The sequence below is a fragment of the Lepisosteus oculatus genome, chromosome 25, assembly GCF_040954835.1.
Source record: "Lepisosteus oculatus isolate fLepOcu1 chromosome 25, fLepOcu1.hap2, whole genome shotgun sequence".
NCBI classification, from domain to species: domain Eukaryota; kingdom Metazoa; phylum Chordata; class Actinopteri; order Semionotiformes; family Lepisosteidae; genus Lepisosteus; species Lepisosteus oculatus.
The window spans coordinates 9,600,144-9,624,738 of record NC_090720.1 but is presented as its reverse complement, the minus strand read 5'-3'; the positions used below and the strand labels follow the sequence as shown (position 1 = coordinate 9,624,738).

General features: G+C 44.0%; 1 protein-coding gene across 8 annotated transcripts in view; it reads right to left on the bottom strand.

The window, feature by feature from the left end:
* Nucleotides 1–1,385: 1,385 nt before the first annotated feature.
* Nucleotides 1,386–24,595, bottom strand: part of camta1a (calmodulin binding transcription activator 1a) — a 420,451-nt gene continuing 397,241 nt past the window's right edge. For 3 of the 8 annotated variants that reach the window (XM_069184063.1, XM_069184069.1, XM_069184068.1), the window contains 8 exons: nt 24,092–24,270; nt 23,378–23,621; nt 19,751–19,822; nt 17,818–17,838; nt 17,252–17,451; nt 15,088–15,162; nt 13,032–13,062; nt 1,386–9,690 (listed from right to left, as the gene is read on the bottom strand). In XM_069184063.1, coding sequence (XP_069040164.1) covers nt 9,658–9,690; nt 13,032–13,062; nt 15,088–15,162; nt 17,252–17,451; nt 17,818–17,838; nt 19,751–19,822; nt 23,378–23,621; nt 24,092–24,270 — 855 coding nt within the window. In that variant the 3' untranslated portion in view covers nt 1,386–9,657. The remainder of the gene's footprint in view (nt 9,691–13,031; nt 13,063–15,087; nt 15,163–17,251; nt 17,452–17,817; nt 17,839–19,750; nt 19,823–23,377; nt 23,622–24,091; nt 24,271–24,595) is intronic. The other 5 variants (XM_069184067.1, XM_069184070.1, XM_069184064.1 and 2 more) reach the window with 4 other exon arrangements.

Sequence of the window (24,595 nt, the reverse complement as noted above, 5' to 3'; positions counted from 1 at the left end):
TCTGTTCTTGCCTTTGCTCCAGACTGCACACATCTGACTGGAGTTAAATAATTCTGGATTAAATTAACTAAATAATTAACTTGATCGCAATAAACAAAAACGTCTCATGAAAGGGACTGTCCATCAGATGCGTTCACTTTTTGTCGTAGCCTTTTTATTTATTTATTTTTGGTTTCAAGCGGTTGTTGTTTTTTTAGCATTGCAAGATTGACCTACAAGTCGATTTACTTTAGAAAGTCTCCAGAGTGTACTCTAGTGAGACACCAGTTTGCAAGCAGCTGTTTCTTTTATACCCAGCGCCCCTTCGGATGCCCACCCGTGACGAGCACGCGTGTGACCGGCTTTGCGTGGCCTCGAGCATCCCGAGAACAAGACTATAAATAAAGAGAGGAGACTCCTGTTGGAAAATGACAGGTCGTTCTCCAACACATACTCAAGAACAGAGACACAGTTAAGAACTATACAGATCATCCTGGCAGAACAGAGTGATGTTCATTGCTTGTAGGACCCGAACGGGTTTAGCAATGGAAATCTCAAGGAACACTCCTCTGGTAAATATTTCAGCATTGATCTTAACAACAACAACAACAACAACAACAACAACAACAACAACAACAACAATAATAATAATAATAATAATAATAATAATTGCTTACGCTTACATAGAGCTTTTCTTGATACTTCACTCAAAGTGCTTAACAGGTAATGGGGACTCCCCTCCACCACCACCAGTGTGCAGCCCCACCTGTGCCCTGGAAATCATGTTGCTCTTAGGATTCAGAACACTAATACTTTTCTGGAAAATGACACAGCAACGCTTATGGCCTATAGAGCTGTGAACCAGCAGTTTTAGAGAGGCAGAGAGCTGTAGCACATTCATCGTGCTCCTCAACTGTCTCAAGCCAACATGCTCCAACTCCACGTGGACACCTACAGCTGTGTCGAATTAGACACTGAGAATGGTCTCTGAGCGAATATTACCAAGATCACAGAACCCCTGGGAGCCTGTCAGCACGAGTCTCCTGGACCGAAGGAAACAATCGTGGCTATAATGAAGAGTGTTCCGCTCAGACAGCATTTACGGTTTCCAATTAGTGTCTCTCTACGACAAGCACTTATTTTTTTCTGGTATTAAGTGACAATTGCACTGTCAACATTGCATTAACAGCAATTTATTCATCTTTAATTAGCACTGTATCAGTATTGATAGCAAATTCACTTGAGTTTATTGATTATCATGGAAAAGACCCAACGATACTCATACTGCCAACCATAAGCCCAGCCTAAAGTCTTCAGCGTTTATTTTCAGGGTATACACAGATTTCCATCATGAAAGTTCAAATGTAACAGAAAAAACAAAACAAAGCAACATCATACTATGAGAATTTTCTTCATTTTTTTATTATTTTACAGCAGAAAGAATATAAAGCATTCAGAAAACATCTTCCATATTTTAAGGGCAATTCAAAACGTTTTGCATGGCTTCAGCAGCTGAATTCTTTTTTAAATTTTTTTAAACATTTCCATCGATTCAGTGACGCTTTTACATGCACAATTACAAAAATAAAACTTACAAAAGAGAGAGAGAGACAGACACGGAGAGAGAAGGGGAGAGAAGGGGGCAGGGAGCAGGAACAGAGAGAAGGAGTCCAACAGAGGGGAAATTAGACAGACAGAGAGGAGAGAAAGATCTAACACTAGTTTCACATGCAAAGTGTTGGGGGCCCACTGCCTTGTTAAAAAAAGCAGGGCCATTTTTTGTTGTTTTTTTTTTAAATTTTTTTTTGGAAATGATGAAAAACGTGCAACTAGGCCAGGGGTTTCATGATATCGCTGTCCATAAATCACTGAACACCTGTCTCGCAATACTGGCAACTGCAGAAGTGGAAGTTAACTAGGTGTACTTGATATTCTTCTAGAGACCTGGAGATCTCACTCCCAACAAAAAAAAGATTTATTGCTTTGTGTCTGTAAGGAGAAAGCCCTGTACTGTAAGAATCTGCTCTGATATTTCCCCAGTGATCCAACCTGCTTTGTGTTCGAGTGCAGTGCGGGAGGTGTGTGTGGGTCTGTGGTGTCCAGTTACTACAGCTGGAGTTGACACTCAAAATTCGATGCCTATCACCTTTCTCCAAGATCGGACTCGGATACTAGCATGTGAAATTTCCCCATCTTTAAAATGTGAACGGACAGTATTCTAGGATTCCCTTTAATTCCAGGATTTTCTTGAAATCGGATGCTTTGGAGCCGAGATGAATTTCACTCAACTCAATTAAAATAGTTAATGAGCCGCTTTTACAAATTCCAGCGAAAGGGGCTGCCAAACACAAGCCGGATCTTTGTGATCGACATCACTGGTGAAGGAGGAGTTTCTTTGCTGCTTCCTAATGTTTCTCACGTTAAAAACGCTACATGTGTCTTTTAGTATCCATGGGAGATGGGATCATGGGACCAACTACCAAAGTAAATCTAACAGCCAATTTTGTAGTAATACTTTGCCAAAACACTCTAAAAATGCAAAACACCTCCATATGATGAAATCTGCTGTGCTAAACAACTGACCTGTTTGCACTGTCTTGCACTGGAGATGTGAAGCAGAACTCCAGCTAACAATTTTTTTAAAATCCATGATCAGACAGGCGGTAAAATGATATCAGATCCTTCACAAATTCTTCATTCTGAATATCCCTATGAACATCCCCTTTTCCTCACGAATCAATCTTTCAGGGCTCCTAAACGTAAATCATATAAATACAAATATTCATTTGTTCCCTTATCTATTGAAGCAGTTAATACACATAAATGGCAAGGGTCAATGCCATTGTGTCAGTATATGTTTATGCTGTAACAAACTATGCAAGCGTAATATATCATGGTTATGTTTTGTAATTAGTTATGCATGCGCGATTGATGTGATGTGTCATTTTGTGCGATATATTCAGATGCACAGAAGCAATGTGTGTCCATAAAACTTTTCCCCTAGGGAACAATAAAGTGTATTTTATCTTTCTGTATATGACAGTGTAAGAGACAATGATTCATAGAGAAGGTTAAGACTTCTTGCACTGCTTGTTAACTCCTGAGTATGGAGGGGTAAGACATTTGACTTTGTGTGTAGGACGAACTGTGTGCTCATATGTTTGCACACTGTAGGCCAATGTCCCGTGTCTGCATGGAAGAGACACACGCATGTGGCGGCTTTAAACACACCTCACCATGCTGATCTGGCAGTAATTCCATAGATATCACTGCCAGTCTATGTTTCACTGTCTGCATGCTGGCATTCCAGCCAAGGCTGGGTGCATCAGGTACTTCTGATATATCTACAGTAGGGTCGCCTGGCGTGAATGCACAACGGACCTAGACAACACGCAACCTTCGCACATTCTGCTCCAAAACAAGCTACACAAAAACAGAATAACCCTAAATCCTAATGTTCATCATGAATCAAGAAACTGCACTTCTGGAGTGTTTTAGCACAGCATTATTCATAATTAAAATCAATAATAAGTCAAATTCTATTGGCACACTGGCAGTATTTTTCAACTAATTAAATCAGACGATGGATTATTAGCCAACACATCCCAGAATCTAGCTGTCAAAGCAATCCGTAACGCCCACTAATGGAATTGGGGCACATCTAATTAAACCCACTGACCTCTTGGACTATTTCAGACTTTTGGTTTAAGGTTTTACATCAGCAATAACTTTCATTGTGAAAGAAATGAATTAGATTCCTCAGTAGTATTTTTCCATGTCAGGGGCTGCAGGTTGCAGGAGAAGCACAGCTACTTCATGAAGCAGGTGGGATAAGATGTCTGTCACCCTCCCTGCTCCCCAGAAGTAAGGGAAGTAGCCCTATTTTATAGCATCATCCAAGGTTTTTGCCCACATGGCTGAGCACTGCAGCCAACTTCACATTCATAGCAAAACAGGACTATTAACACTGTCTTGATTAAACAAGAATTGATAATGCTGTCTAATTTGCATCTCTTCTGGAATACTACAGTAATGTGCAGAGATTACCCTGCTGCCCTTGGTCTTGCCTCAGACTATTGTCTAGAGGGTCTGCAGCCCCCCCAGTGGAAAGGAAAACCCCTTATGAATTAAATGCCCCTAAGTGTGAAATATAGATTCTTTTTTCCTTAACTTGGCTACAGATCTCAATAGGTCCGGCTGTGCAACACCCTGAAACTCAAGGAAAACACTTCCAGGGGAAGCTGAGGAAAACGTGACCTTCAGTGTTTTAAAGTAACTGGCTGCTGATCCCTGTGGAATTCTGTCCTCTTGGTCCCACAGATCCTCACCTTCCCTACTTTTGGCACCCTGAAGAACAATACAAAACAGGGAGGTGGAACCATCCGTGACACAGCTGCGCTGTGCCTTGTGTGAGCCCATGCAGGCGAGTGAAGCCGCGAGTGTGTGGTAATATAGTCCTTTGCATTACGGAAGGCCAAGCGAGCAAGGAAACCGGAAACACAGGAAACTGGAAGAACTCTTTTTGGATTGAAAACAGAAGCCTTACAAAATCCCTGCTGCCCCCAAAACCAAGATAAAGAATACTGCTGTTGGTTGACTTACAAGTAAAGATTGCTTTGCCTTGCACAAAGAAGCCCTCCATCTTTCTATAGTCCTGTGCTACATTAAATCTGCATTCTCTGTTTACAGAACAATGTCTTTTACGTGTCTATTTGACTACCAATACTAGAAAAATAGGCATGCTTTGGGTGCTGATTAGGCACCTGGTTAACTAGATCACCCATGCAAGCATATAAGACCACTCTCAGTTCCCACAACAATGCAACAGATGACACCCTAAAAATGAATGCAAGGCAGGAATGGCCAGAATGGATGTGTTTGTGTAATCCTCTCTCTGGATCCGCAGAACGGAAATCCAACAGGGGAAAAAAAATCATCCTGCAATATGAGGAAAATGGATGCTGGACCGCTGTGCATCGTACTACAGAGAAATTCTTTCTCATGGGATCTTAACAAGGACAACTGAAACCCAATAAGACAAATCAAAGCTTCTCAGGATTTTCAAAAGATGGTTCAGATTCAAAATTGACATTTTGGTTTTGAATTCTCCCCGTAGGCAAAAGGCTCGAAAGTTAATTCTCTTTGCCTACTGGGAAAATCAGGCCCTTTGTTTCTCTTTACGACATTACAAAAAGAATAACCATGACTTCATGTAGTTACTGGTTCTTCTAGAACCGCCATATTACAATTGGTTTAAATAATACTTTAATGGAGTTTTTTTTTTCTTTAAACACGTTGCATGCTTTTGTCACTGTTCAGATATGATTAGGCACTTTCTACATAAACACTTTTAGCAAAAGGTTTACATATCAAGTCTTTGCAATGGACTTTTAAAAAAAAAAAGAAAAAGTTCAAATATTCTTCACATAACCTCCTGGAAACAGAATAAACATACAGTACACAGACACATTTCTGGAAAAAAAGAAAGCAGGGTCATTTCCCCCCATGCATTCCCACAGACAGAACTGATCGCCACACCCGGCCATCACTGACAGCACATTCTTTGACAGCCCAGGGGCCAGTGTCCACTCGCAAAGTGCACAGCAACACTCCTCGTCACGGGCCTGACGTTCGGGCCTAGGCAAGCGCTTTGCTTTCCTCCTAAGAGAGACTGCCCCCATTTTTCATTGGCTTCTCCTCAAAAAGCACAGACTGCAACCGAGAGTTACTGCAGCCTTTTCGCCTTCGCATGACCCCTCCTCAGGGCAAGACGATCATTCCCACCGCACGTCGGAGGCTGGTATCGGCCCCCCCATTCCCACAAGGCCAATCTAACATTCCCCTCCAACCCCCCCATCTCAATATGACATCATAGTTTTGTAGCACCTTAGAACTGTTGTGACACCCCTTTCTGCGTGCAGTGTGAGATGTCATGCCATTCTCCCTCCTCAGTCAGGCAGGTTTCAATGGCGTCCGATGTGCTCCACCTACACAGAAAGAGGTCTCCGGTCTGGGCCCCGTGTCCAGCTCAGTGTTGCTTGTGCCCTTTGGAGAGAGACGCTGCCTGGCCCGTGCCTGAACCGATAGCAGCCTTGGTTGGATGAAAACACCAGCCCATCAACCCAGTCTTTGAAAAACTCCTCTGCATTCCAGCTTCCTGTCTAGAGTCAACAGAAGAGGAGGATCTACCGAATCAGTTGCACTGTTGCTTTTCCCATCAATATAAGGGTTTCTGTGAAAGCTCAGCAAATAGAGAGCTGACAGGATCCCTTCTTAATCTTTTGTTTTCTTCAAAAGGGAATCACATGACCGGGACGTTATTTATAACTCTTCAAACTGACCCCCTTTCTCATTTACACTAAATATTGTTGTAATACTGTCTGCATGCATGTCATAACTTTGACTCCCTGTGTTTTACTCATTGTTGACGACTTTGTGATTTTGCATTCATTTCTGTTCCTTCCTTTACTTCCTTACGAACTATTACACCCTTCATAACTGCAACACGCCGCTACTGAATGGCTACATCCTTCTCTCTGCAGAGGGAGGGCATCTATCTGCAATGAACTGCTGTGCCAGCCTGTCCACTGGCATTCGCCCTGAATCTGCAGCTCTAAATCAGTGTCGAACAGAATTATTGAAAAGGAGATTGAACGCGATGGCCCCCCTGATGTGACAATAATTCCAGAGAGCGTCTGAAACAACGTTTCTAGTTCTGCGCTGTAGGTGACCAGCCTGCTTCAAGCTACACGAATGAGACAGGCAGCTTGGCGTCTGTGCCAAAGGGTTTGTTGCCATTTTTTTAATTTCCAAAATCAGACATCCTTCCTCTAAACGTCCTTGAAGTCAGACTGATCGTTCTTTTCCAAACTCAGCAGGGGTTTGACACGGATTTAAATGGCGTTCATTAACAATTAACAATGGGCAGAAAGACAAACATCCCACCTCCAACCAATCACCAGCTCACTGGCATATAAACACGGGGCCAATGTCTTTCGTGACCCAACATGCTTTGCTTGGGCGCCCTTCACTGACCCCAGCCCAACGGCCAGCGCTGCAGCCTATTCCAGAAGGGGGCTGGACCGCCTTGTCCACAGGACCAGGCTGATGTGACTCAATCCATTCAAGTTAAACCAGAACGCTTTCTTTTATTTTAAAACCACGTTTCATGTAATGCACAGCCATGATTCACTGGGATACTAGCCGTATCTCCCCAATTAACACTGTACCTTCAAAGACAAATGTGCAGGGCTGGATTTTACCCTGGCCAAGGCTGCTATTTACAAACCCGTTATAGAGAACTACCAAGACACCACCCCCACCTCAGTCTCTTCATTTTCTGCTTACAGATCTTAAACACTCTCCTCTGTGCGATTTGTGTGTATGCGTGTCTTCCTTTGCGTTTTGCAATTGTATCTATTTGTGTTAGGCTGTTTGCTCATAAGTTTGTCTCGCAATAGGAATAGCAAATCTGTCCAATTAAATTTTTAATGCCACTGAGAAGAGAGGAGAAACACGAGAGACTTTTTAAAACACATCTCCTTCCGCACTTTGTGTAGACCTTTCGTGTGTGTTGATTGGTTGGTAGTGGTGTGACTTTTGTATGGTATTAATGCTAGTATATTTTTATGATTATCTGCTCTGCAAAGATTATAACGTAATTCTCTTGTTAAGCAATATAGCATTCACATTACTCGGCACCATTGGCAAAAAAGATTAAATTCTTGGTAGCCCAAAACAAAAAAAATGTAAACATAACCTTTTTTGTCTTTATTAAGATAATTTTGTCTTTTTTCCTAACTCTAAATACAGATTTATTGTTTTTTTTTTGCAATAAGGTCATGCTTTAGCAAAATGTTCTTTTAAAGAACATTTAAAATAAAATACTCTTATAGTGAAATATTTTTTAATCATTTTACAGATCATAGCCACTAATGCTTTATTTTTTTATCTTTATTTGTTCATGTCTTTAAATTTCATGCACATAGCTCCTTGTTTGTCCCAGATATTTACAATATGTACAAACAATACAACCAGACTTGGGCATTCAAACAAAACTATACAAATATTCTTTTTTTTGTCACTTACCATGTTAGTGTCCCCTTTTATGAATAAAATAATATATATTTCTTAAAATACAATCCCCTTCCGATAAATGTTTATCTCCACGTACCGTCTACCTTCTTTATATACAGATACCGCTCAATAGTCAAAAATATGGATCTGTCTCCCCCTGTGGAGGGAAGAGCGAAGGGACTCCAGCCCAGAGTCTCCAGCAAGTCAAGGCAATGTGATCGTCCCTTCAGACACCTGGCACAGTCTCTGAAGGGCATTTGCAACGCAACAACCTTCGTAATCGTAACACAAAAAACAAACAAACAAAAGCAAAACAAAAATAACAATAAACCAATTTGAAAAAAAAATAACAATTATCCCTATTTAAAAAAAAAACGAAATAAGGCGCGTACAAAAATCATAACTCAACGTAAGAGAATATTAAACTATATTAGTGTCATAAAGTGCTGGACATGAGGAGGGCAGCGGGAACATGGGTGACGGCACAACATTATAACGACAAATAAAATAAATTAAACTTGTTTTTTTGTTGTTGTATATAAAAACACGCAAAGAGACGAACCGTAGCCCATACACATGCATTTAAAAAAATAGTTTTCTTACTAACAGAGTTGATTCAACTACACGGGACTCACAGAAGGCAGGCTAGCGGTAAAAACAAAAAACTGAAAATAAGAGACGGAATGGGTGAACTCCTAATAACTTCTGAAAGAAATTTTAAAAAGCAAATAGCGAAGGTTTTTGAAAGGGGGGGGGGGGGGGTCCCCTTTTTCTTGGACCTCCGGCAGCACAAATACTAATTTCTTACCTGCATCCACCCTCCAAAGCAAAATCATAACCGACACCGCCCTTCGAGAAACCCGCGCAATTCTGCAGACGCCCAGCTACATTCAGAGGAAGTCCCGCCCCCCTTCCGGCTTGACTGACAGGCAGGAGGGCCAACCAGCAGTGACGACAGGTGTGTGGGAGGGAGCGCTGCGCTTGCTTGGGCGTGTACAGGAGTGTGCGTGGCGAGACAGCTGCGAGCGTGTGGCGCCGACGGTTTTTGGTTCATGTTCATCAAATGGATTAATCAGTCACGTTTTTACAAAAATAAAATAAAATAAAAGCATAAAACAATTCTTGAGAAGCAGGTCCCAATATGCTTACGCGTTTTTGTTCTTTCCTCCATATTTGCGGCGACCTTCTCCGATCTTCCGTGTGCGCTCTTCTGATCTCACTAGGGACTACGCCAAGAGCCCCCAGTTCAGGATGTTTGCTGTTTTTGCTCCGAAAAAAAAAAACAATATATGAAAAGTGCAAAAAATGCCATGAAGATAATGTTTTTTCCTCCCCCATTTTTGTAGAGTTTAAAATTCCGCGGGACTTTCGACTTTCCTCAGTACACAAAGAACAAGGGGGAAATAATGCCGTTGTACATAGCAGAATCCATGGACATGACCGAAGTGTTAACGGCAACGATTCCGCTGAATTCCGTGTTCTCCCCTTTGTTTTAATTGTTTTTTTTTCCTCTTGTAAAATGTCTCTGGTACAAACAGAAAAGAAAAAAAAAAGAGTCTGGAAAAGTGATGTCACATCGTGAGGGGGTTCTTCTGCAAGGTCTCATGTTCCCTGTCCCTTCTCAATTCTTTCACTCTGGAAGACAAAACGAAACACGGGGTGGGGAATGAGCGCGGGAGCCAGACGCCAGAGTCTACGGACTGCGTCTGCCCCAGGGAGAGAGGAGGCCTGGGTCCGAGACAGGCACTGCAACGGCTGGGTCTTAATCTGCAGTCTGCTCCATCTCAGACGCCCACCTTCCATGTCACATGGCAACACGGTTTACCTGTAATGCTCCATTAAAAACTTCCTACAAAACTATTTGACACTGATATATAACTGTGAAAAATGGGTGTTTGTGTTTTTACATACCCTAAATATAGGGAACTTGATTCTACACTGGGTGACTATAATGTACAGAAACATGAGTGTAAAAAGACAGCTTAGACGCAGACTTTTGGTGGAACAGGCTTCGGCCCTGATTGGTTACCTAGTTAATGATAATAGAGAAGGGATGCTCTTTCTACTCAAAGGACATACATCATCCAGCAAATAAGGTGAGCTTTACTTTGTATTGGAGGGGTTTTAGCCTCTGACCGCAGGAATAATGGCTGTAAATCGCTGGAATTCTTGTTTTAATCACAGCACGGTTGGCGACTCGATTCTCTGAGTGTCGTATGACCTGCAATAACAACTTGCTCCATGTCTCAGCAATCACAGCCCACCGTCAGCCAAGAAATAAGCCTATGCAAAGCGCGCGGGGAGCCTTTAAACATCTGTGATTAGTAAAGGATCAAAATAAAAAAAAAATAGATTGGAAACAAAAGCAAGCATCCTCTACCAGCGAACAAGTTTCAATCAGTTCTTTTGTGTTTGGAGCCCAGCGTAACGGCTCAACTTGTTGTGAGTGGGAGGGAGCAGTCTCACTGGCCAGTAGTGTGTCGAAGCCCACAGGCAGGACCAGCAGGAACGGTGCAGGGCTTGCACACAGAATTTCCATCAAGCGTGCATTTGCAGGAGACCCTTTTGTCAAGATGAAAAAGGAGTTGTAACTTCTTCCTTCGGCACTGAGAGGTGCAAAAAGGGATACAGCTCTCAAGGATCTGCTTGCATAGCCTAAGATGCATCTTGAATTTTATGCCAAACGGGGGTTTAAAATGACTTTCCCATTTCTTCCTAATGAAATAAGATCAATATTTCAGTTCAAAAGATCTTTCTTTTACACATTGATGGCGTTACAGTAATTTATAGGAGATCAATATGTCCCCCTGCAGACAGAGAGGAGTGATGCCAAATGCCAGCTTCATGCACCGCAATTCAGTTATTTACAGCCCCTGTCCTGGAGCATTGAGGCACCTTATCCGTCTTTTCAAAAGCCACTAAGAGTTTAACAGTGTACCCGTGTTCACACAGACTGTTCTGTCCAATACAAGGAAGCTTGATGCCTTGTGCTCCTCCCTCCAGGAACTGAAAGCGAGACAGGAGCGATCTGGAGTCACTCCAGCGTGGAGAGGGAGAGGGAAGGGAGAGAGTTCTGATTCACTCCCCACCACTCCTGGAGGAAGTGAAACAACACAAAGAGCTTAAAAAGAATTTTAAAGAAGTAGTTTTGGGCTCGAGTTGAATGCCTGGACACACAACTAACTCAAAGGTATCCAGCAGAATTCCTAGTGATAGATAAGATTTGTTTTGCTTAAAATGACTGATGGGTGCTATACAGTAAGTGAAGGACTCTTACAGCCCCAAGGGAACAACGGTACACATTGCTCAGTATTCCACAGCTGCAGTCCCACTGTCGGGACACAGATGCAGGATTGCATTTTAAATTCAGAACCAGGAAGTGGAAGCTATTAACGGATGTTTGGGAGGGATAATGACAACAAGCCGATCTCACCCAGCTGTTCCTGATCATATTCATTACTGAGATTACCTATAAATACTGAACACAAGCACCTCCCTGTGTGTAATACACCCCTTCTCCACCCTGTCTCCACCTATACAGCTCCCATTTCAGACGTTAACTCCTCTCTCTGGACGGGGTTCGAGCCTCCTTGTCCCACAGCCTCTTGACCAAGTGGGTTTAAGCCACAACTATCCAACCTAAAATACTCATTCACAAAGCATCTGATTCTTGGATGTTCTTGCTCCTGATGAACTATTAAGTATTGTATACCCGCAAAATTTGGAATGGCCAGTTTGATCAATATATGGCTCACAGCTATGACCCCAACAACCACAAGGAGATAATCAGGAAGAGCAGACAAGCTCCTCTGACTGTCTCAATCACAGTTACTATCAGAGTCCCAGGTTGTTGCTGTTTTGCTGGAAGTCGAGAGAAAAAACCATACATTAGAGAATTCTAGTCCCAGTGGGCTTGAATCCCCACTGGATCACGGCGATCAGCCTGCAACTGGGGGGTGCTTTTACTGGTTAGGTCCCCTGGGAGCCCATGGGGTGCGTGATTTTGATTCCAGCAGCATTCTGTTTGACATCTTCACTGCTTTACAGTGGGACTCCTACAGGGTAATGGAGCTCATCAAAGAGGGATTACTCAATGTACACCATTCGTATAGAGCTTTCTTTCCACAACCGACCGTGGAGGAAAAAAAGCAACCACTTGTGCTGTCAGTGGGGTCCCAGGACTGGAACTTTGAAATACTGGGTTAGGAGATTTAGTTGCGGCACGGGCTGGGGTACGACACTAACTGGCACAATGAGAGAGCAAAGTGGGCTCTGGGACTCTCAGTCTCAACGGCAAAATCAAACTAAGATATTTTGCTAAACTTGGCCTTCCAGCTCTTTAGCCCAGGTCAGGATCAGTGGTTAGACCCTACGTTCCCAGTTCCTCCCTTCTCCGCCCCCAGTCTGCAGGGTGACAGTGGTCTGTAGAGATCAGACTGTGTAGAAAAAGAAGCAGAAGCGATGAGGGAGCTCTTTCCCTTCGCGCCATCCCAAGGCAAAACAATGAAAAAAAAACAACAGGCAGCCAGGTGGTTGGAAATAAAACATCCTGCCCACACAGGATGTGACATTCTGAGCATGCCTAGGAGTAAAGAAGCAAGGCCTGTGTCCGTCACCAGTCATGCAGCAAGGTCAAAGGTCATCCAACCATTCTTTTGCATTAAATGTGCATCTTTGGAAAAATTAAAAATTCTCTTGGAAAAGAACAAAAGAAGGAAATCAAAGAAAGGAAAAACAAAATCAGAAGGAGGAGCGAGGTTAGTGTTGCTGTGTCGCTGTCATTCGTGTAGTGTGGTTAGTGAAGTACTGCTGCTTCTCTCAATCAGGAGGGCCTATCAGTGGTTCCAGTCTGCAGCCGTCATGCAAGCAGGCATCAAGCAACAGTGAAAGAGGAAGAAGGGCGCGAAACAGAGGGAGGGAGGTAGGGGGAGAGAGAAAGAGAGAAGCATGAACTAAGTTGCTAAGGCTGCACTCACCCGCTTGAACAGTCTATGGTCCATCAAGGGGCTTCGCATTGACAGCAAAACAACACCAGACAGCTATTAGCACAGGAGGAGGTGGGGGAGGACGAAGTACAGTGGGGATGTCCTTGCGTGCCTATGTACCCGCAGTGGTGGCTGGTGCCCAGTGCAGTCAGGGCAGGATGTCTCCATGTGCAGTGCGGGATTAAGTCGTCACTTCCAAACCATGTAAACTACTGAACTGATCTGCACTCCGACTCACTGGAAAGACCGGACTGAAACGGGCATCTGCTCAACAGCCTCTTATGTGCAACTGTCACATTAAACAAGTGTGTGTTTTTGGAAAGAAACTGTTTGATAAAAACTGATTAACGCATGTTTTTATCAAACAGTCTTTGGGCTTTTTGTGAACTTAAACTTAAGGCGGAAATACAGTGCAAAACAAAAAGCAAACAAAACTACATCAAGCCGTTCAGGATGTAAAGTGTACAGTATTTATACAATAATCAAAGGCTCCAAAACATCTCCGTAGAGGCACACTGCCAGGCCCAAAGCTCAGCGAACTCCGTGCAGCCTCCTGAGCCAGAGGAGACGCCTTCTGCCTGTACAAGAAGCAGAGGTCCTGGTACTGACTCACTCTGATGAACGATGCCTGCACCAGGCTCCGTGGGCACACTGACTTTTAATTCAATAGACAGCAACATTCTGCGTTCAAAAACTTAATCCCAGGTCCCCTGTTTTTAATTAAATACCGTATAGCTACTTTAACTAGAGGACAGGTTAATATAAATGTGTTCTATAATGATTCAGGTAGATTTAGACATCAATCACATTATAAACATTATTTGAGCTCAGAAAGTGTACACCAAATTACCAAGGGGGCAACAATATGTAATCTTGGCACGATTTAAGAATGCAAAACAACTTAATATTTTGATGTTGTATTATTTTAGTACAGAATGCATTAAACGCTGTCCCTTCAATTAATTAATTATGTATTAAGGTATCTACCATAAGTACACAAACAGTTGTGGACAGTTGTTTACTTCAGCTTGAGATGTTTTGGAGCGCATGATTATCACTATAGTATACAGCTGAGTATAGCTCATATGTGACTTCTGTTTTCACTGGATTTCCTCTTCAAGTCGAAGTGGCTTCTTAAAAGTACAGTGTTTCTTTTGTGAATCACTTCAATTCTTTTCACTTCATAGCTTTTGACCAATGCTTACGACCAACTAAATAAACATTATTCATTTTAGGTGTTTCCAGGCTAGCTACAGTATGTTTGCAATAAATGTATGTCCCTGTTATTAACCAGCCCTCTGAATTGTCAATTAAACTGGTTACTTTAATACATTCAGCAGATGGGAATCTCCCAACAGATATTTGACATTTCACTAAGCAGGCGGTACACAAAGAATTAATTGATTTAGACATCATTAAGATAAAAGAAAAATCTAACGGTTTAATGACTGCTGATCACAGTGTTAAATGCAGGAACACCGGAATAAAAATCTAAAATGAAGAAATACGGATGCATAATCCTGTAAAAAGTCTTAGTACATTTCATTATCTGTGATTTACAAAATTTCACAAGAGGCCATACAGTATATATAGCTAAAAGCCTGTAAATATTTACAAAAAGTGCACATGATTAACACCTTTTGATCAACTTATTCAAGGTGTCACTGTGACACCTAGTTTTTGAAAAGCACTGCAGTATAATGTGGCTCAGCACCCTCATGTTTTGGATTGTTTTGATGTGCAATAAACAGATTTTGGGTGTATTTCCAAAAGCTACTGTGCGATTAGTTCAACAGTCAATCTGACTGACGATCAATCAGCTTTTTAATGAGTGTGAGAGGATGTCTTAGGGCAGGTGATCTGCTTTTCTACAGAGAAGTACACAAAGAAAACTAGATGAGACAGAAAGAAAAGACTCGGGCAAAAGATCCTTAGTCTCCCCCTTCCCACCGCTTTTCCTTAAGGACTCTGGGCATGTTCATGGCTTTGAACTCGGAAAGCGAAGTCGGGTGTGCAGGTGGAGGTGACTGGGCTGCGTGGGGCTCACCTGTGGCGACAGCGGCGCAGGAACCTCATGATCTTACGTGCAGCCTGGTCCTGCTTCTTGGTGAGCAAGCTACTTCTGGAACAGATGCACATTGTTAGTCTGGTTAGTCACTGTCAGACTCTAAACCACATCTATGGCTCATGGTGCTGTGGACACACTCACAGTCCGTGGCTTTTAATATTCAAGGTTCCCAACAACTACAGTATTGATAAATGTAAAAATGTATTTTGTAGACTGCTTGTTGCAATCAAGAAATCACCCTCAGCTGATTTAGGTTGTGACAACATGGTTTTAAATCAAAGCAGTAGAATCCCTGGTGGTTCAAATCATTTATCACTGGTTTATCCCTGAAATTGGAAGTGGCAAACACTGATCTAAATATTCATAATTACACGGATCATTTAAAGCAGGTGTTTCCAGCCCTGGTCTAAAAAAGCTGTAGGATTTTTATTACCGTGAAGCCTCTTTGTTATTTAAAAGCTGTAAATTCTTAAGATTAATGTGATCTTTGACTTAAGCCTTTCACTGAAGATGCCTCTAAAATCTGAAGGATTGTGTTTCTCCAAAAGCAGGTTACAGATCTCTGGCTTTAATACATCATTACTCAGAAATGTGCAACTACAGTACTAACATCTTTTAGAACATGTTAGTGTGAAAATCATCACAACAATATTATCTGTGTACATACCAATAACATGAATATTTGCTTTAATTAATGCTTTAGACTTCTGGTATCCACAAAACATTTTTTGCATGTTACAAAAAGTGAAATTGTAATTGCCGATGTAAATGAATTAATTAGAGCAGTACAATTTGGATAATTAGTTTGTACACGGTTGATTTCCACTGTGTATTTTTGCTATTTAGTGCATTTATAAGCATGTATTTTGTACTCCTGAGTTTGTGTTGTATAACTGTGATGCTGTGCTGTAACTGTGTTATTGGTGGGTGTGAAAGCCATCCTGACACTGTCTATGTGTATGTGAGTGTGTGACTTTAAAAACTGATATAACTTCATGAGGTCTTTTGTTGGTGTGCAATATTGCTGGTATGATCATGAGGTTATGTGCCTGCAGCTTTGTAGTAGTGTATGCAAACTCCTGGTGTGCATGTGATCTTGTAATTGTGTGTTTACTATTGTATCTTGCAGTTCTGTGAGTGCTATCTTGCTGTTATGTGTGTGCTGTCCTGCTGGTGTGTGTGTTGTCTCGCTGGTGTGTGTGTGCAGTCTCGCTGGTGTGTGTGTGCAGTCTCGCTGCTGTGTGTGCAGTCTCGCTGGTGTGTGTATGCAGTCTCGCTGGTGTGTGTTGTCCTGCTGGTGTGTGTGCAGTCTCGCCGGTGTGTGTATGCAGTCTCGCTGGTATGTGCAGTCTCGCCGGTGTGTGTGCAGTCTCGCCGGTGTGTGTGCAGTCGTGCTGGTGTGTGTGTCGTCCTGCTGGTGTGTGTGTCGTCCTGCTGGTGTGTGTGTCGTCGTGCTGGTGTGTGTGTGCAGTCTCGCCGGTGTGTGTGTGCAGTCTCACCGGTGTGTGTGTTGTCCTGCTGGTGTGTGTGCAGTCGTGCTGGTGTGTGTGTTGTCCTACTGGTGTGTGTGCAGTCTCGCCGGTGTGTGTGTGCAGTCTCGCCGGTGTGTGTGCAGTCGTGCTGGTGTGTGTGTTGTCCTACTGGTGTGTGTTGTCCTACTGGTGTGTGTGCAGTCGTGCTGATGTGTGTGTTGTCCTACTGGTGTGTGTGCAGTCTCGCCGGTGTGTGTGCAGTCTCGCCGGTGTGTGTGCAGTCTCGCCGGTGTGTGTGCAGTCTCGCTGGTGTGTGTGTGCAGTCTCGCCGGTGTGTGTGTTGTCCTGCTGCTGTGTGTGCAGTCTCGCCGGTGTGTGTGTGCAGTCTCGCCGGTGTGTGTGTTGTGCTACTGGTGTGTGTGCAGTCTCGCCGGTGTGTGTGCAGTCTCGCTGGTGTGTGTGTGCAGTCTCGCCGGTGTGTGTGTTGTCCTGCTGGTGTGTGTGTTGTCCTGCTGCTGTGTGTGCAGTCTCGCCGGTGTGTGTGTGCAGTCTCGCTGGTGTGTGTGTTGTCCTGCTGGTGTGTGTGTTGTCCTGCTGGTGTGTGTGTTGTCCTGCTGGTGTGTGTGCAGTCTCGCCGGTGTGTGTGCAGTCTCGCCGGTGTGTTGTAATACCTGAGTTTGTGTTGCACAAGCGCCGCAGCAGCTGCCCGGCGATGGGGCCTCAGCCTGCCGAACTCCTTGTAGCTGCGGTAATATTGCTGGATCAGCACGGCCGCGCGCCGGCTCTGCTGGAACTTCTTCTGCTCGTGGTAGCTGCGGAATTTACTCTGGATAAGGATGGCGGCCTGCGTCATCTTCTTATAAAGTGCATACTGCCAGAGGACAGAGAGGCTCACTGTGAGAAAGTGTTTTCACACTACGGCCGGTGTCAGTTGCCCCTATTCCCACCTATTTTGTTGCTGCTGCCATACTTTAATGTCATATTTATATAGATAAAAATCACTGTTATTTAAATAAAACATCAGGATAAACAGTAGGTAATCCGATACTGCAAACAAAACAAACATTATCAGGAACGATGTGGATGGTCAGTCGTGTTATTTTTCACATGTGCCTTGCACACTTTGGCAGGAGGTGTGACAATGTTGGGCAGCTCCCTTCCAGCCTGTCCTAGTAATGCACAGACCTGGAGCAGAGAGGTTAGAGCCGCAGATGAGTATGTTTTAAAGCCACATTACCTTCAAGGCTATCCATGTAAGCTTGTGAAGAGAAGAGAACAGAAGTGAGGAGACTGTCAGTGCAAGGAAAAGCAAAATCACCTGATGCACTATAGAACATGGGGGTTTACAAGCCCTGAGAGATGTCGCAGGCACTCAGACTCAGAAGAGCTATCTTCCTCACAGTGGCAGAGGAAGTGTTGCATTCGAGACATCACAAAAAAGCACTTTAAATGCCAGATTCTAAAATCAACATTATCGCGCACTTGATGAGTGCAATCTTTCTTAATTGCTAAACAAGGAGGCTGACATTTCAGTAAATGTAGTGGGTGCAGCGAGTCCTCTTTTAACTGTTCAAGATTGCAGGAATCATTCAGGACTGAAAGTGCTTGCAGAAGTGCGAGTTATCGCCACTGCAGTTATTACTGAGACCTGCTGAGTGTAGGGCCACTGAGAAAACCCAAACACCCACCAAAAACCCCTGCGCACGCAAGGAGAACATGCCGGCTCCACACACACAGACGTCTGTGGAAGGAATCAAACCCAGGGCCTGGAGTTGTTTGGCAGATGCGCTGCCTACCTACCACGATGCCACCATGCCAAGGAGATCTGTCTTGCTCAAAATCCATAAGACAGGAAAACAGCTGTAAGTGAACATGGCTGCTTGCCTCTCACCGATGGCACCCTCACCCCCTACCCCAGTCCTGCTGCCTGAGTGATCTGCATCTCTCCTGGACTGAGGCCTCAAGGATGAGCTCAGTACAGACAGCTAGATGGGTCTTTCCACTAGCCCAATCTGTCTCCAGCCAGCTGTGCATGGACACAGCTGATTAGCATGAAACTATTTAAAATACAGACTGTAATAGTCAATATTACCTGATTTATAGAACATGGCACACTATAGCATGCAAGCTGAAACCCCATCAAGAGTGAAAAAGACATGAATAACATTTATTAAGTCAGTCACACCTAAATGTTTCTAATGAATTTTCTCTTTTGAAAACTTCTAGCTTGGTTTGGAACAGTCTTACCTATTTTCAGGTAATTACTTATTATGTAATCCTACTGATTTTGAGTTTTTTGTGTGCACGCTTGGGAAACTACAGTTGCATTTGACAGTCTGCAGATAATGATGTAAAATTAAGACAGACATCATACAACAATCCTGAGCAAATGCACGATTAAGATTAAAAGTTAAAAGCAAAAAAACAGAAATAATTTCCTCTTTAGATGTAACAGCGTACTTGGAAAGATTGCATTTTGATTTCTTGTGTTTAAAGCAGGACTGTATTAAATAGAAGATGAACAGAGCTGTGAAAGAGCAGCAGTTTGCTGGTTTCATTAATTCACCTCAATTTAATGCCTGTTTTAGCAGAGACACATGTCTCTATCCCAGACAGGGGGCACAGAGCATTAATTTTGTCTAATAATGCGACACAGTGAGAGGGATAAGTTTTTAAAACGTTAGTTAAAAAACAGTATTCAATTTCAGATGGTGCAAAGACAGCACTGAAAATAAAACGCTCTATTTGTCCTTGTGATAGAGAATGGGTTTTGGCACCAGTAAGTATGATTATTCCAAGAGAAATTCAGCTGTCATCACTAATGCAAAACAGCAGCCTGCTCTAGGAGTCAGGCCAGCAAGTGGATAGGTGGCTGTTACATTTCAGCTGGAATATCCTAACTTTTATCATAACAGACGTTTGTGCAAGTATTCATATGGCTCAGGGCCACAGTCTGGCTTGTCTTTGATTAATTTAAAGTACCGTAAATGACCATTCTTTCTACTTCATTAACAGCTATATCAATAAAGAAGCTGCAGGACCACAATACACAAAACAATATATTTATACACGTGACAATGCAGGGTGTGTGGATTATGTTCCTATGAACAAGCGGTTACAAAGGGATGCATCCTGGGATAAAATGACAGTGTGCTGACCGTGCAGCTTACCTGTTTGTACTTCCTGTAGCAACGCTGAATGACTGCAGCTGCTACTTCCTGTTGTTCTCGTAATGGCCGACCCTGCACACAAAGGAAAGCGGGGGGTCAGTGTGTGAACAGGGCCCCGTCAGAGCTTGCTTGTCCAGAGAGAGAGCTCTGCACTTTCCCTTTTGCTTCCTGTGCTTTACTGGCATGCAGCTACATATGAAGCTAATGGAGCCCAGGGCTGTACAGTGTACAGGTCCACTTCACAGCTCTTTGGCAGGGTGCGGATGAGGAAACAGGTGACATGAAGACGTCTGCTAGGTTGATTTGTCAGTGTCTGTGAGGGTTTCAGTACAGTGCTTGGATCAGGTCCTCTAGCAGATTCAGATCTTTTAGCCTGTCAGTGTAGGATTTTCTACGGAGCCCACGAGTGTATCTGACTGCAGGGGTTGCGATCGTTTTCGCACAGCTAGTTCCACATCATCGGCAGTCCAACTCTGAGGAGCTGGCTGTACAGTCCTTGTCTGTAGGGGTCCAGGGCTCAGCAATGTCCATCTGCGCAGCAGAGAGAGGTGGTGTGAGCAGCGTGGTGGAGTGGAGATGAATCAAAGTTTTCTGAAGACCACGCCTGATGGATGTCAGTGAGTGAGGCTCCTTCTATACATCTACTGATGCCCTCCTTAGTTATTAGTGGTATTGACTATTGCTGCTGGCCAGGAATTGATGTCATCAGGTGGTTTCCATAATGCCCTCCTGCTGGGGGCTAGTCACTGCTCATCTACCCCCGGCCCCCAGCTTGACTCCTCTCTCCTGTTCCAGAGCACAAGGCTCACTCTACCACCTCTCCCCACCTTCGACACGAAACCATACTTGTGTACAACAGACCTATTGGGAAGTACAAGTGTGATGTTCTGGGCACAGGACTCTACTTTTAGTGATTATACCTGACTATACTGATCACGACTTTGGACCTCACTTCATTCCGGTGTGACAGTATTCTGGCACAACAATGCATGTCCCATGCTGCTCCTGTAACAGTGGCTTTCTTTTGAGACAAGGATGTAACACGCATGTCATGGTTGCCCCACTTTCCAGACCAAAGCCCTATTAAACATTTGTTATACAAGCTCAGAAGACTGCAACACTTTCCGTAAAAAGGTATTTCCAGTTCTCATTCTTAAATGCACTCTCCCATAATCTCCACTTCTGTGGCGACTAGTGCTCAGACACCAGTGTAAGGCACATGCTTGTCGAGGCTATACGAGAGGAGCAGGACAGAATCTCACAAACTGGCACAAAGCATGAGACACAGATGTCCATTTTGTATTGCTTCCAGCAGAGTCATGCACACTACCAGCCTGAAGTGTGCTTTCAGAGTAGACCCCTGCTGATCAACCCTGTTAATGACAAATGTTAATTAGCATAAGGAATTTGTGCTATGACATCTGTGTTCAATTCAAAAGCTCTAAATATAGTTATTGCCCAGATCATAACTTTGTGAATTTGTTGTGGTCTGAAACACCTTATGTTGTCTGTTATTGTCCTTTTGCTGTAGTAATGCAGCACAAGTTTGATTTATTTTACCATCTGTTACAATATTATTTTCAAACTCTTTCTGGGTTTTTCTAAAATATTTTTTTTTAAATCTGTTATACACCTTTTTCCTTCAAATGTATCCTGTTCCTTTTTTTTTTTACAAATGAAACCATGCTTTTTTTCCAGATTTCTTAATTGATTTTTCAAGCCCTTTTGGGCAACCGCTCTTCACAGACTCTGATTTCCGCACTTGTGGGATGAGTCTGCTCTGTGTGCCAAGACACGAGCTTGAGGAGAGGAGGAGGACCTGGGAGAGAGCTGATGCAAGGCTGTGCAATCCTCCCAGAGAGCTCTGCCGGGAACAGATGAAGAGCAGTGGGGCTGTCCGGGCGGCTCCAAAGGCAGGTGGGTCACTGGACTGCCAGAGCAGCCTGATAGATGGATGGGCTGGGCCACATGCCTCCATGTTCACATCGGCAGGAAGGGTTGTTGTGGAAATGTTAAAGTCGTTAAGAGTCACGGGCTTGACAGCTGATAATTAGCACGGGAACAGATGCCTTTAAACAACAGTGAACAGTTTGAGATGAGGATCTCATTAAATAGGACCAAGGGGGGCTGGAGCAGCAGCAGAAGCCTGAGAGGATGGGGCACCGCTAGGCCTGGTGTGAACGAGGCTGCGCAGGAACAGCTAGAAAGGCTTCTCAAGGGAGGCCTCTTCAAGTACAAATTCTCAACCCAGAGGTCAGAGGGAATCGGGACACACCACACTGAAAGGAGACTCAGCTGCATGAAAGGACTGGATGAAAGGCAACATATTTTCTTAATGTCAAACTAAAGGTCAAACTGAAAACCCACAAAACACACAGAGTGGTCTGTTTTGTGCACAGCGGCATGTGCTGTTCTGAGTCAGTTACATATCTCTTCTCCCAGCAGAGATTAAAGGTTTCATGGAGACCCAATAACAATGGATCAACTATTAACACCATCTATGTTTTCAGAATTAGCTACTTCTCAAGTGACAGTGTGGACAGACAGTTTTTCGTTCGAAGCAGTACAGCAGTGTGCCTTACACTTTTGAAACTCAAGCTTCAGTACTGTGTCGCACCACTCAAAAACTCAGGCAGTTCGGCTCCTCTCCTCCTCCTCTCTTTCATCTCTTATAACCATCCTTGATTCTAATGTATTTGATCAGGCTTTAACATTGCAACTTAAAAAAATATGGAGGGTTCCAAGGAGGCTGAGGCTAGCTTGTGATGCTGACAATAGCTTATTGATGAGAGCATGTCTCTCAGCGCTTTGTTGAGGGATCCTGGAAAATCAGCCCCTCTTTGTGTGAAGAGCTGTTTTGCTTTTTCTACTCTAAATCTGTTCCCGCTTAATGTCCACTTGAGTCTTCATAGTTAGCAAAACCTTCCCAAACTCTGAATGTCAAGTTCAACTCCACTACTGCACTGCAGGGCAAGCTAGTATTTACACAGCAGCCAGCCACAGCCCACTCACCTTGTAATCTTGTGCTGGCTGCCTTGAATACTAAGCTGACAGGAAGCCTGTACCACCATGCCTACCTCAGGTGGTTCAAGCTTCTTAAACTGTGATCTGGCAAGGCTCGGAAACATTTCTAGCTTCGTGCCGTCTTCCTAGTTTTCAGTTCCTAATCCTTACCTGTAGTTTGTTTCCTGGGTTTTGGAACATCGCTTCACCCTGACAATGTTTATTGGATTCTCCTTTTGTGCTTAGTACTGCCTCTTTTGGCTTCTATACTCTGCTTATTTCCCTCGGCTCAGAGTGTGGATTTCCCTTTCTACTGCACTTCTGTGTCTGTCCAGCTTTGAACCCTGCCTGTTGGGATTCCAACTCTGGCCCATGTTTCGCCTGCTTTTCCCTGCTTGCTGCAAAAACTGCGTTCTGTTTACGCTCTTTTTCCTGCCTCCACTGCGTATGCCTGACTCCTGCCTGCTCTTGTGTTTATCTTGTGAAAACAGACTGCTGCTTTTCTCCTGTGCGAGCAGCAAATACATGACACTGAATAAATGAATTGATAAAGTTCGTGGGGGTGGTCCTCAGGTACAGTACAGAGTGCAGTGACAGGCTGGCTGATACTTGGTTGTGCCATACCTTGTACTTGCGGAAGGCAGTCTGCACCAGCCGCGCGGCCTCATACAGCTCCCTCTGCTCGGGGTCCGACAGGGTGAGCTGAGCCAGGTCCCGCTCCACCTTGCTGTTGGATGCGCTGAGGAAGTCAGTCCAGTCAGCGGGAGACGGCAGGCTGGGCTTTTCAAAGGGCCCCTCGCGCAGCGGAGACCCCGCGGGGCTCAGGCTGGGGTTGGAGGAGGGCGTCAGGGGCTCGCTGTACAGAGACCTGGGGTAGGACAGAGCAGGGAGAGAGTTAGACTGCAGTACTTCTGTCAGCCAGAAGACAGAATCCCATTCTGAAACTCAGGGGGGTTTGTACCTAGTTATTGATACCTATTTGTGGTGAATGGGGTGCACCTGTGAAAATGCTGTCAAGCTACGTGCACTTGCTCAATTTCCAAAATAGATGAGCACAAATAAAACACCAGACCAAACTTCAAAATCACATTTCATGTGACTGTTTCAGATTCACATCTGTGACCACCTGTTTAATAATTGTGGAGTTCCCTTCAGTTTTGAAAGCAATAAAGTGTCGTCTGAGACTGTTGTCCCTGGCTGTTAGCTCAGTGTGTAAGGCTCTGTGGTCCTGCGTGGGCTCTGTAATTGTAATTTCTTGCAATGCTCTTGCTCTTGCAACGTTGACAGAATGGATGTAAAGACATGTGACGACCCATAACCCCTTCCCCCATTCCTCACCGCAGGTGTATGACACTGGGCAGGTGTTCCACATCTCCTAGGTAACTGGCCAGCCAGCTCATGGTGTTGCTGACCCCAGCGCTGTCCAAAGGTGTCGTCTCCACGGCAACAAAGTTCTCCCGTTTAATCCGCTCAGGCGTGGCTTCAATGATGTGCTCCGCTAGGGTCATCATGTTCACCTGATGCACACATAAACACACGAGCACACAATGACTTAGGGGCATTTTTCTTGTTGTGTTCAGCCTCCTTATCCTTGCCGATGGGTCTCCTCTTGTTTGTAATAATTTCTATGTTCTGTCAGTGACACCCTATACAGTACATTCCACTGGCCTTGCGTTCCTTCGCAGAGGATGTAAAACCAGCAGTCTGCAATAGAAGACTCTGCAGAGGCAGTGCAGTTCATTAACGAGTCTGGAAATTGTTCGAGATTGAAGTATTTATTAAATAACTCCGCTGTTTGTACTGGTTACTCTGTCCAGACAAGATGGATTATAAACTGGGTGA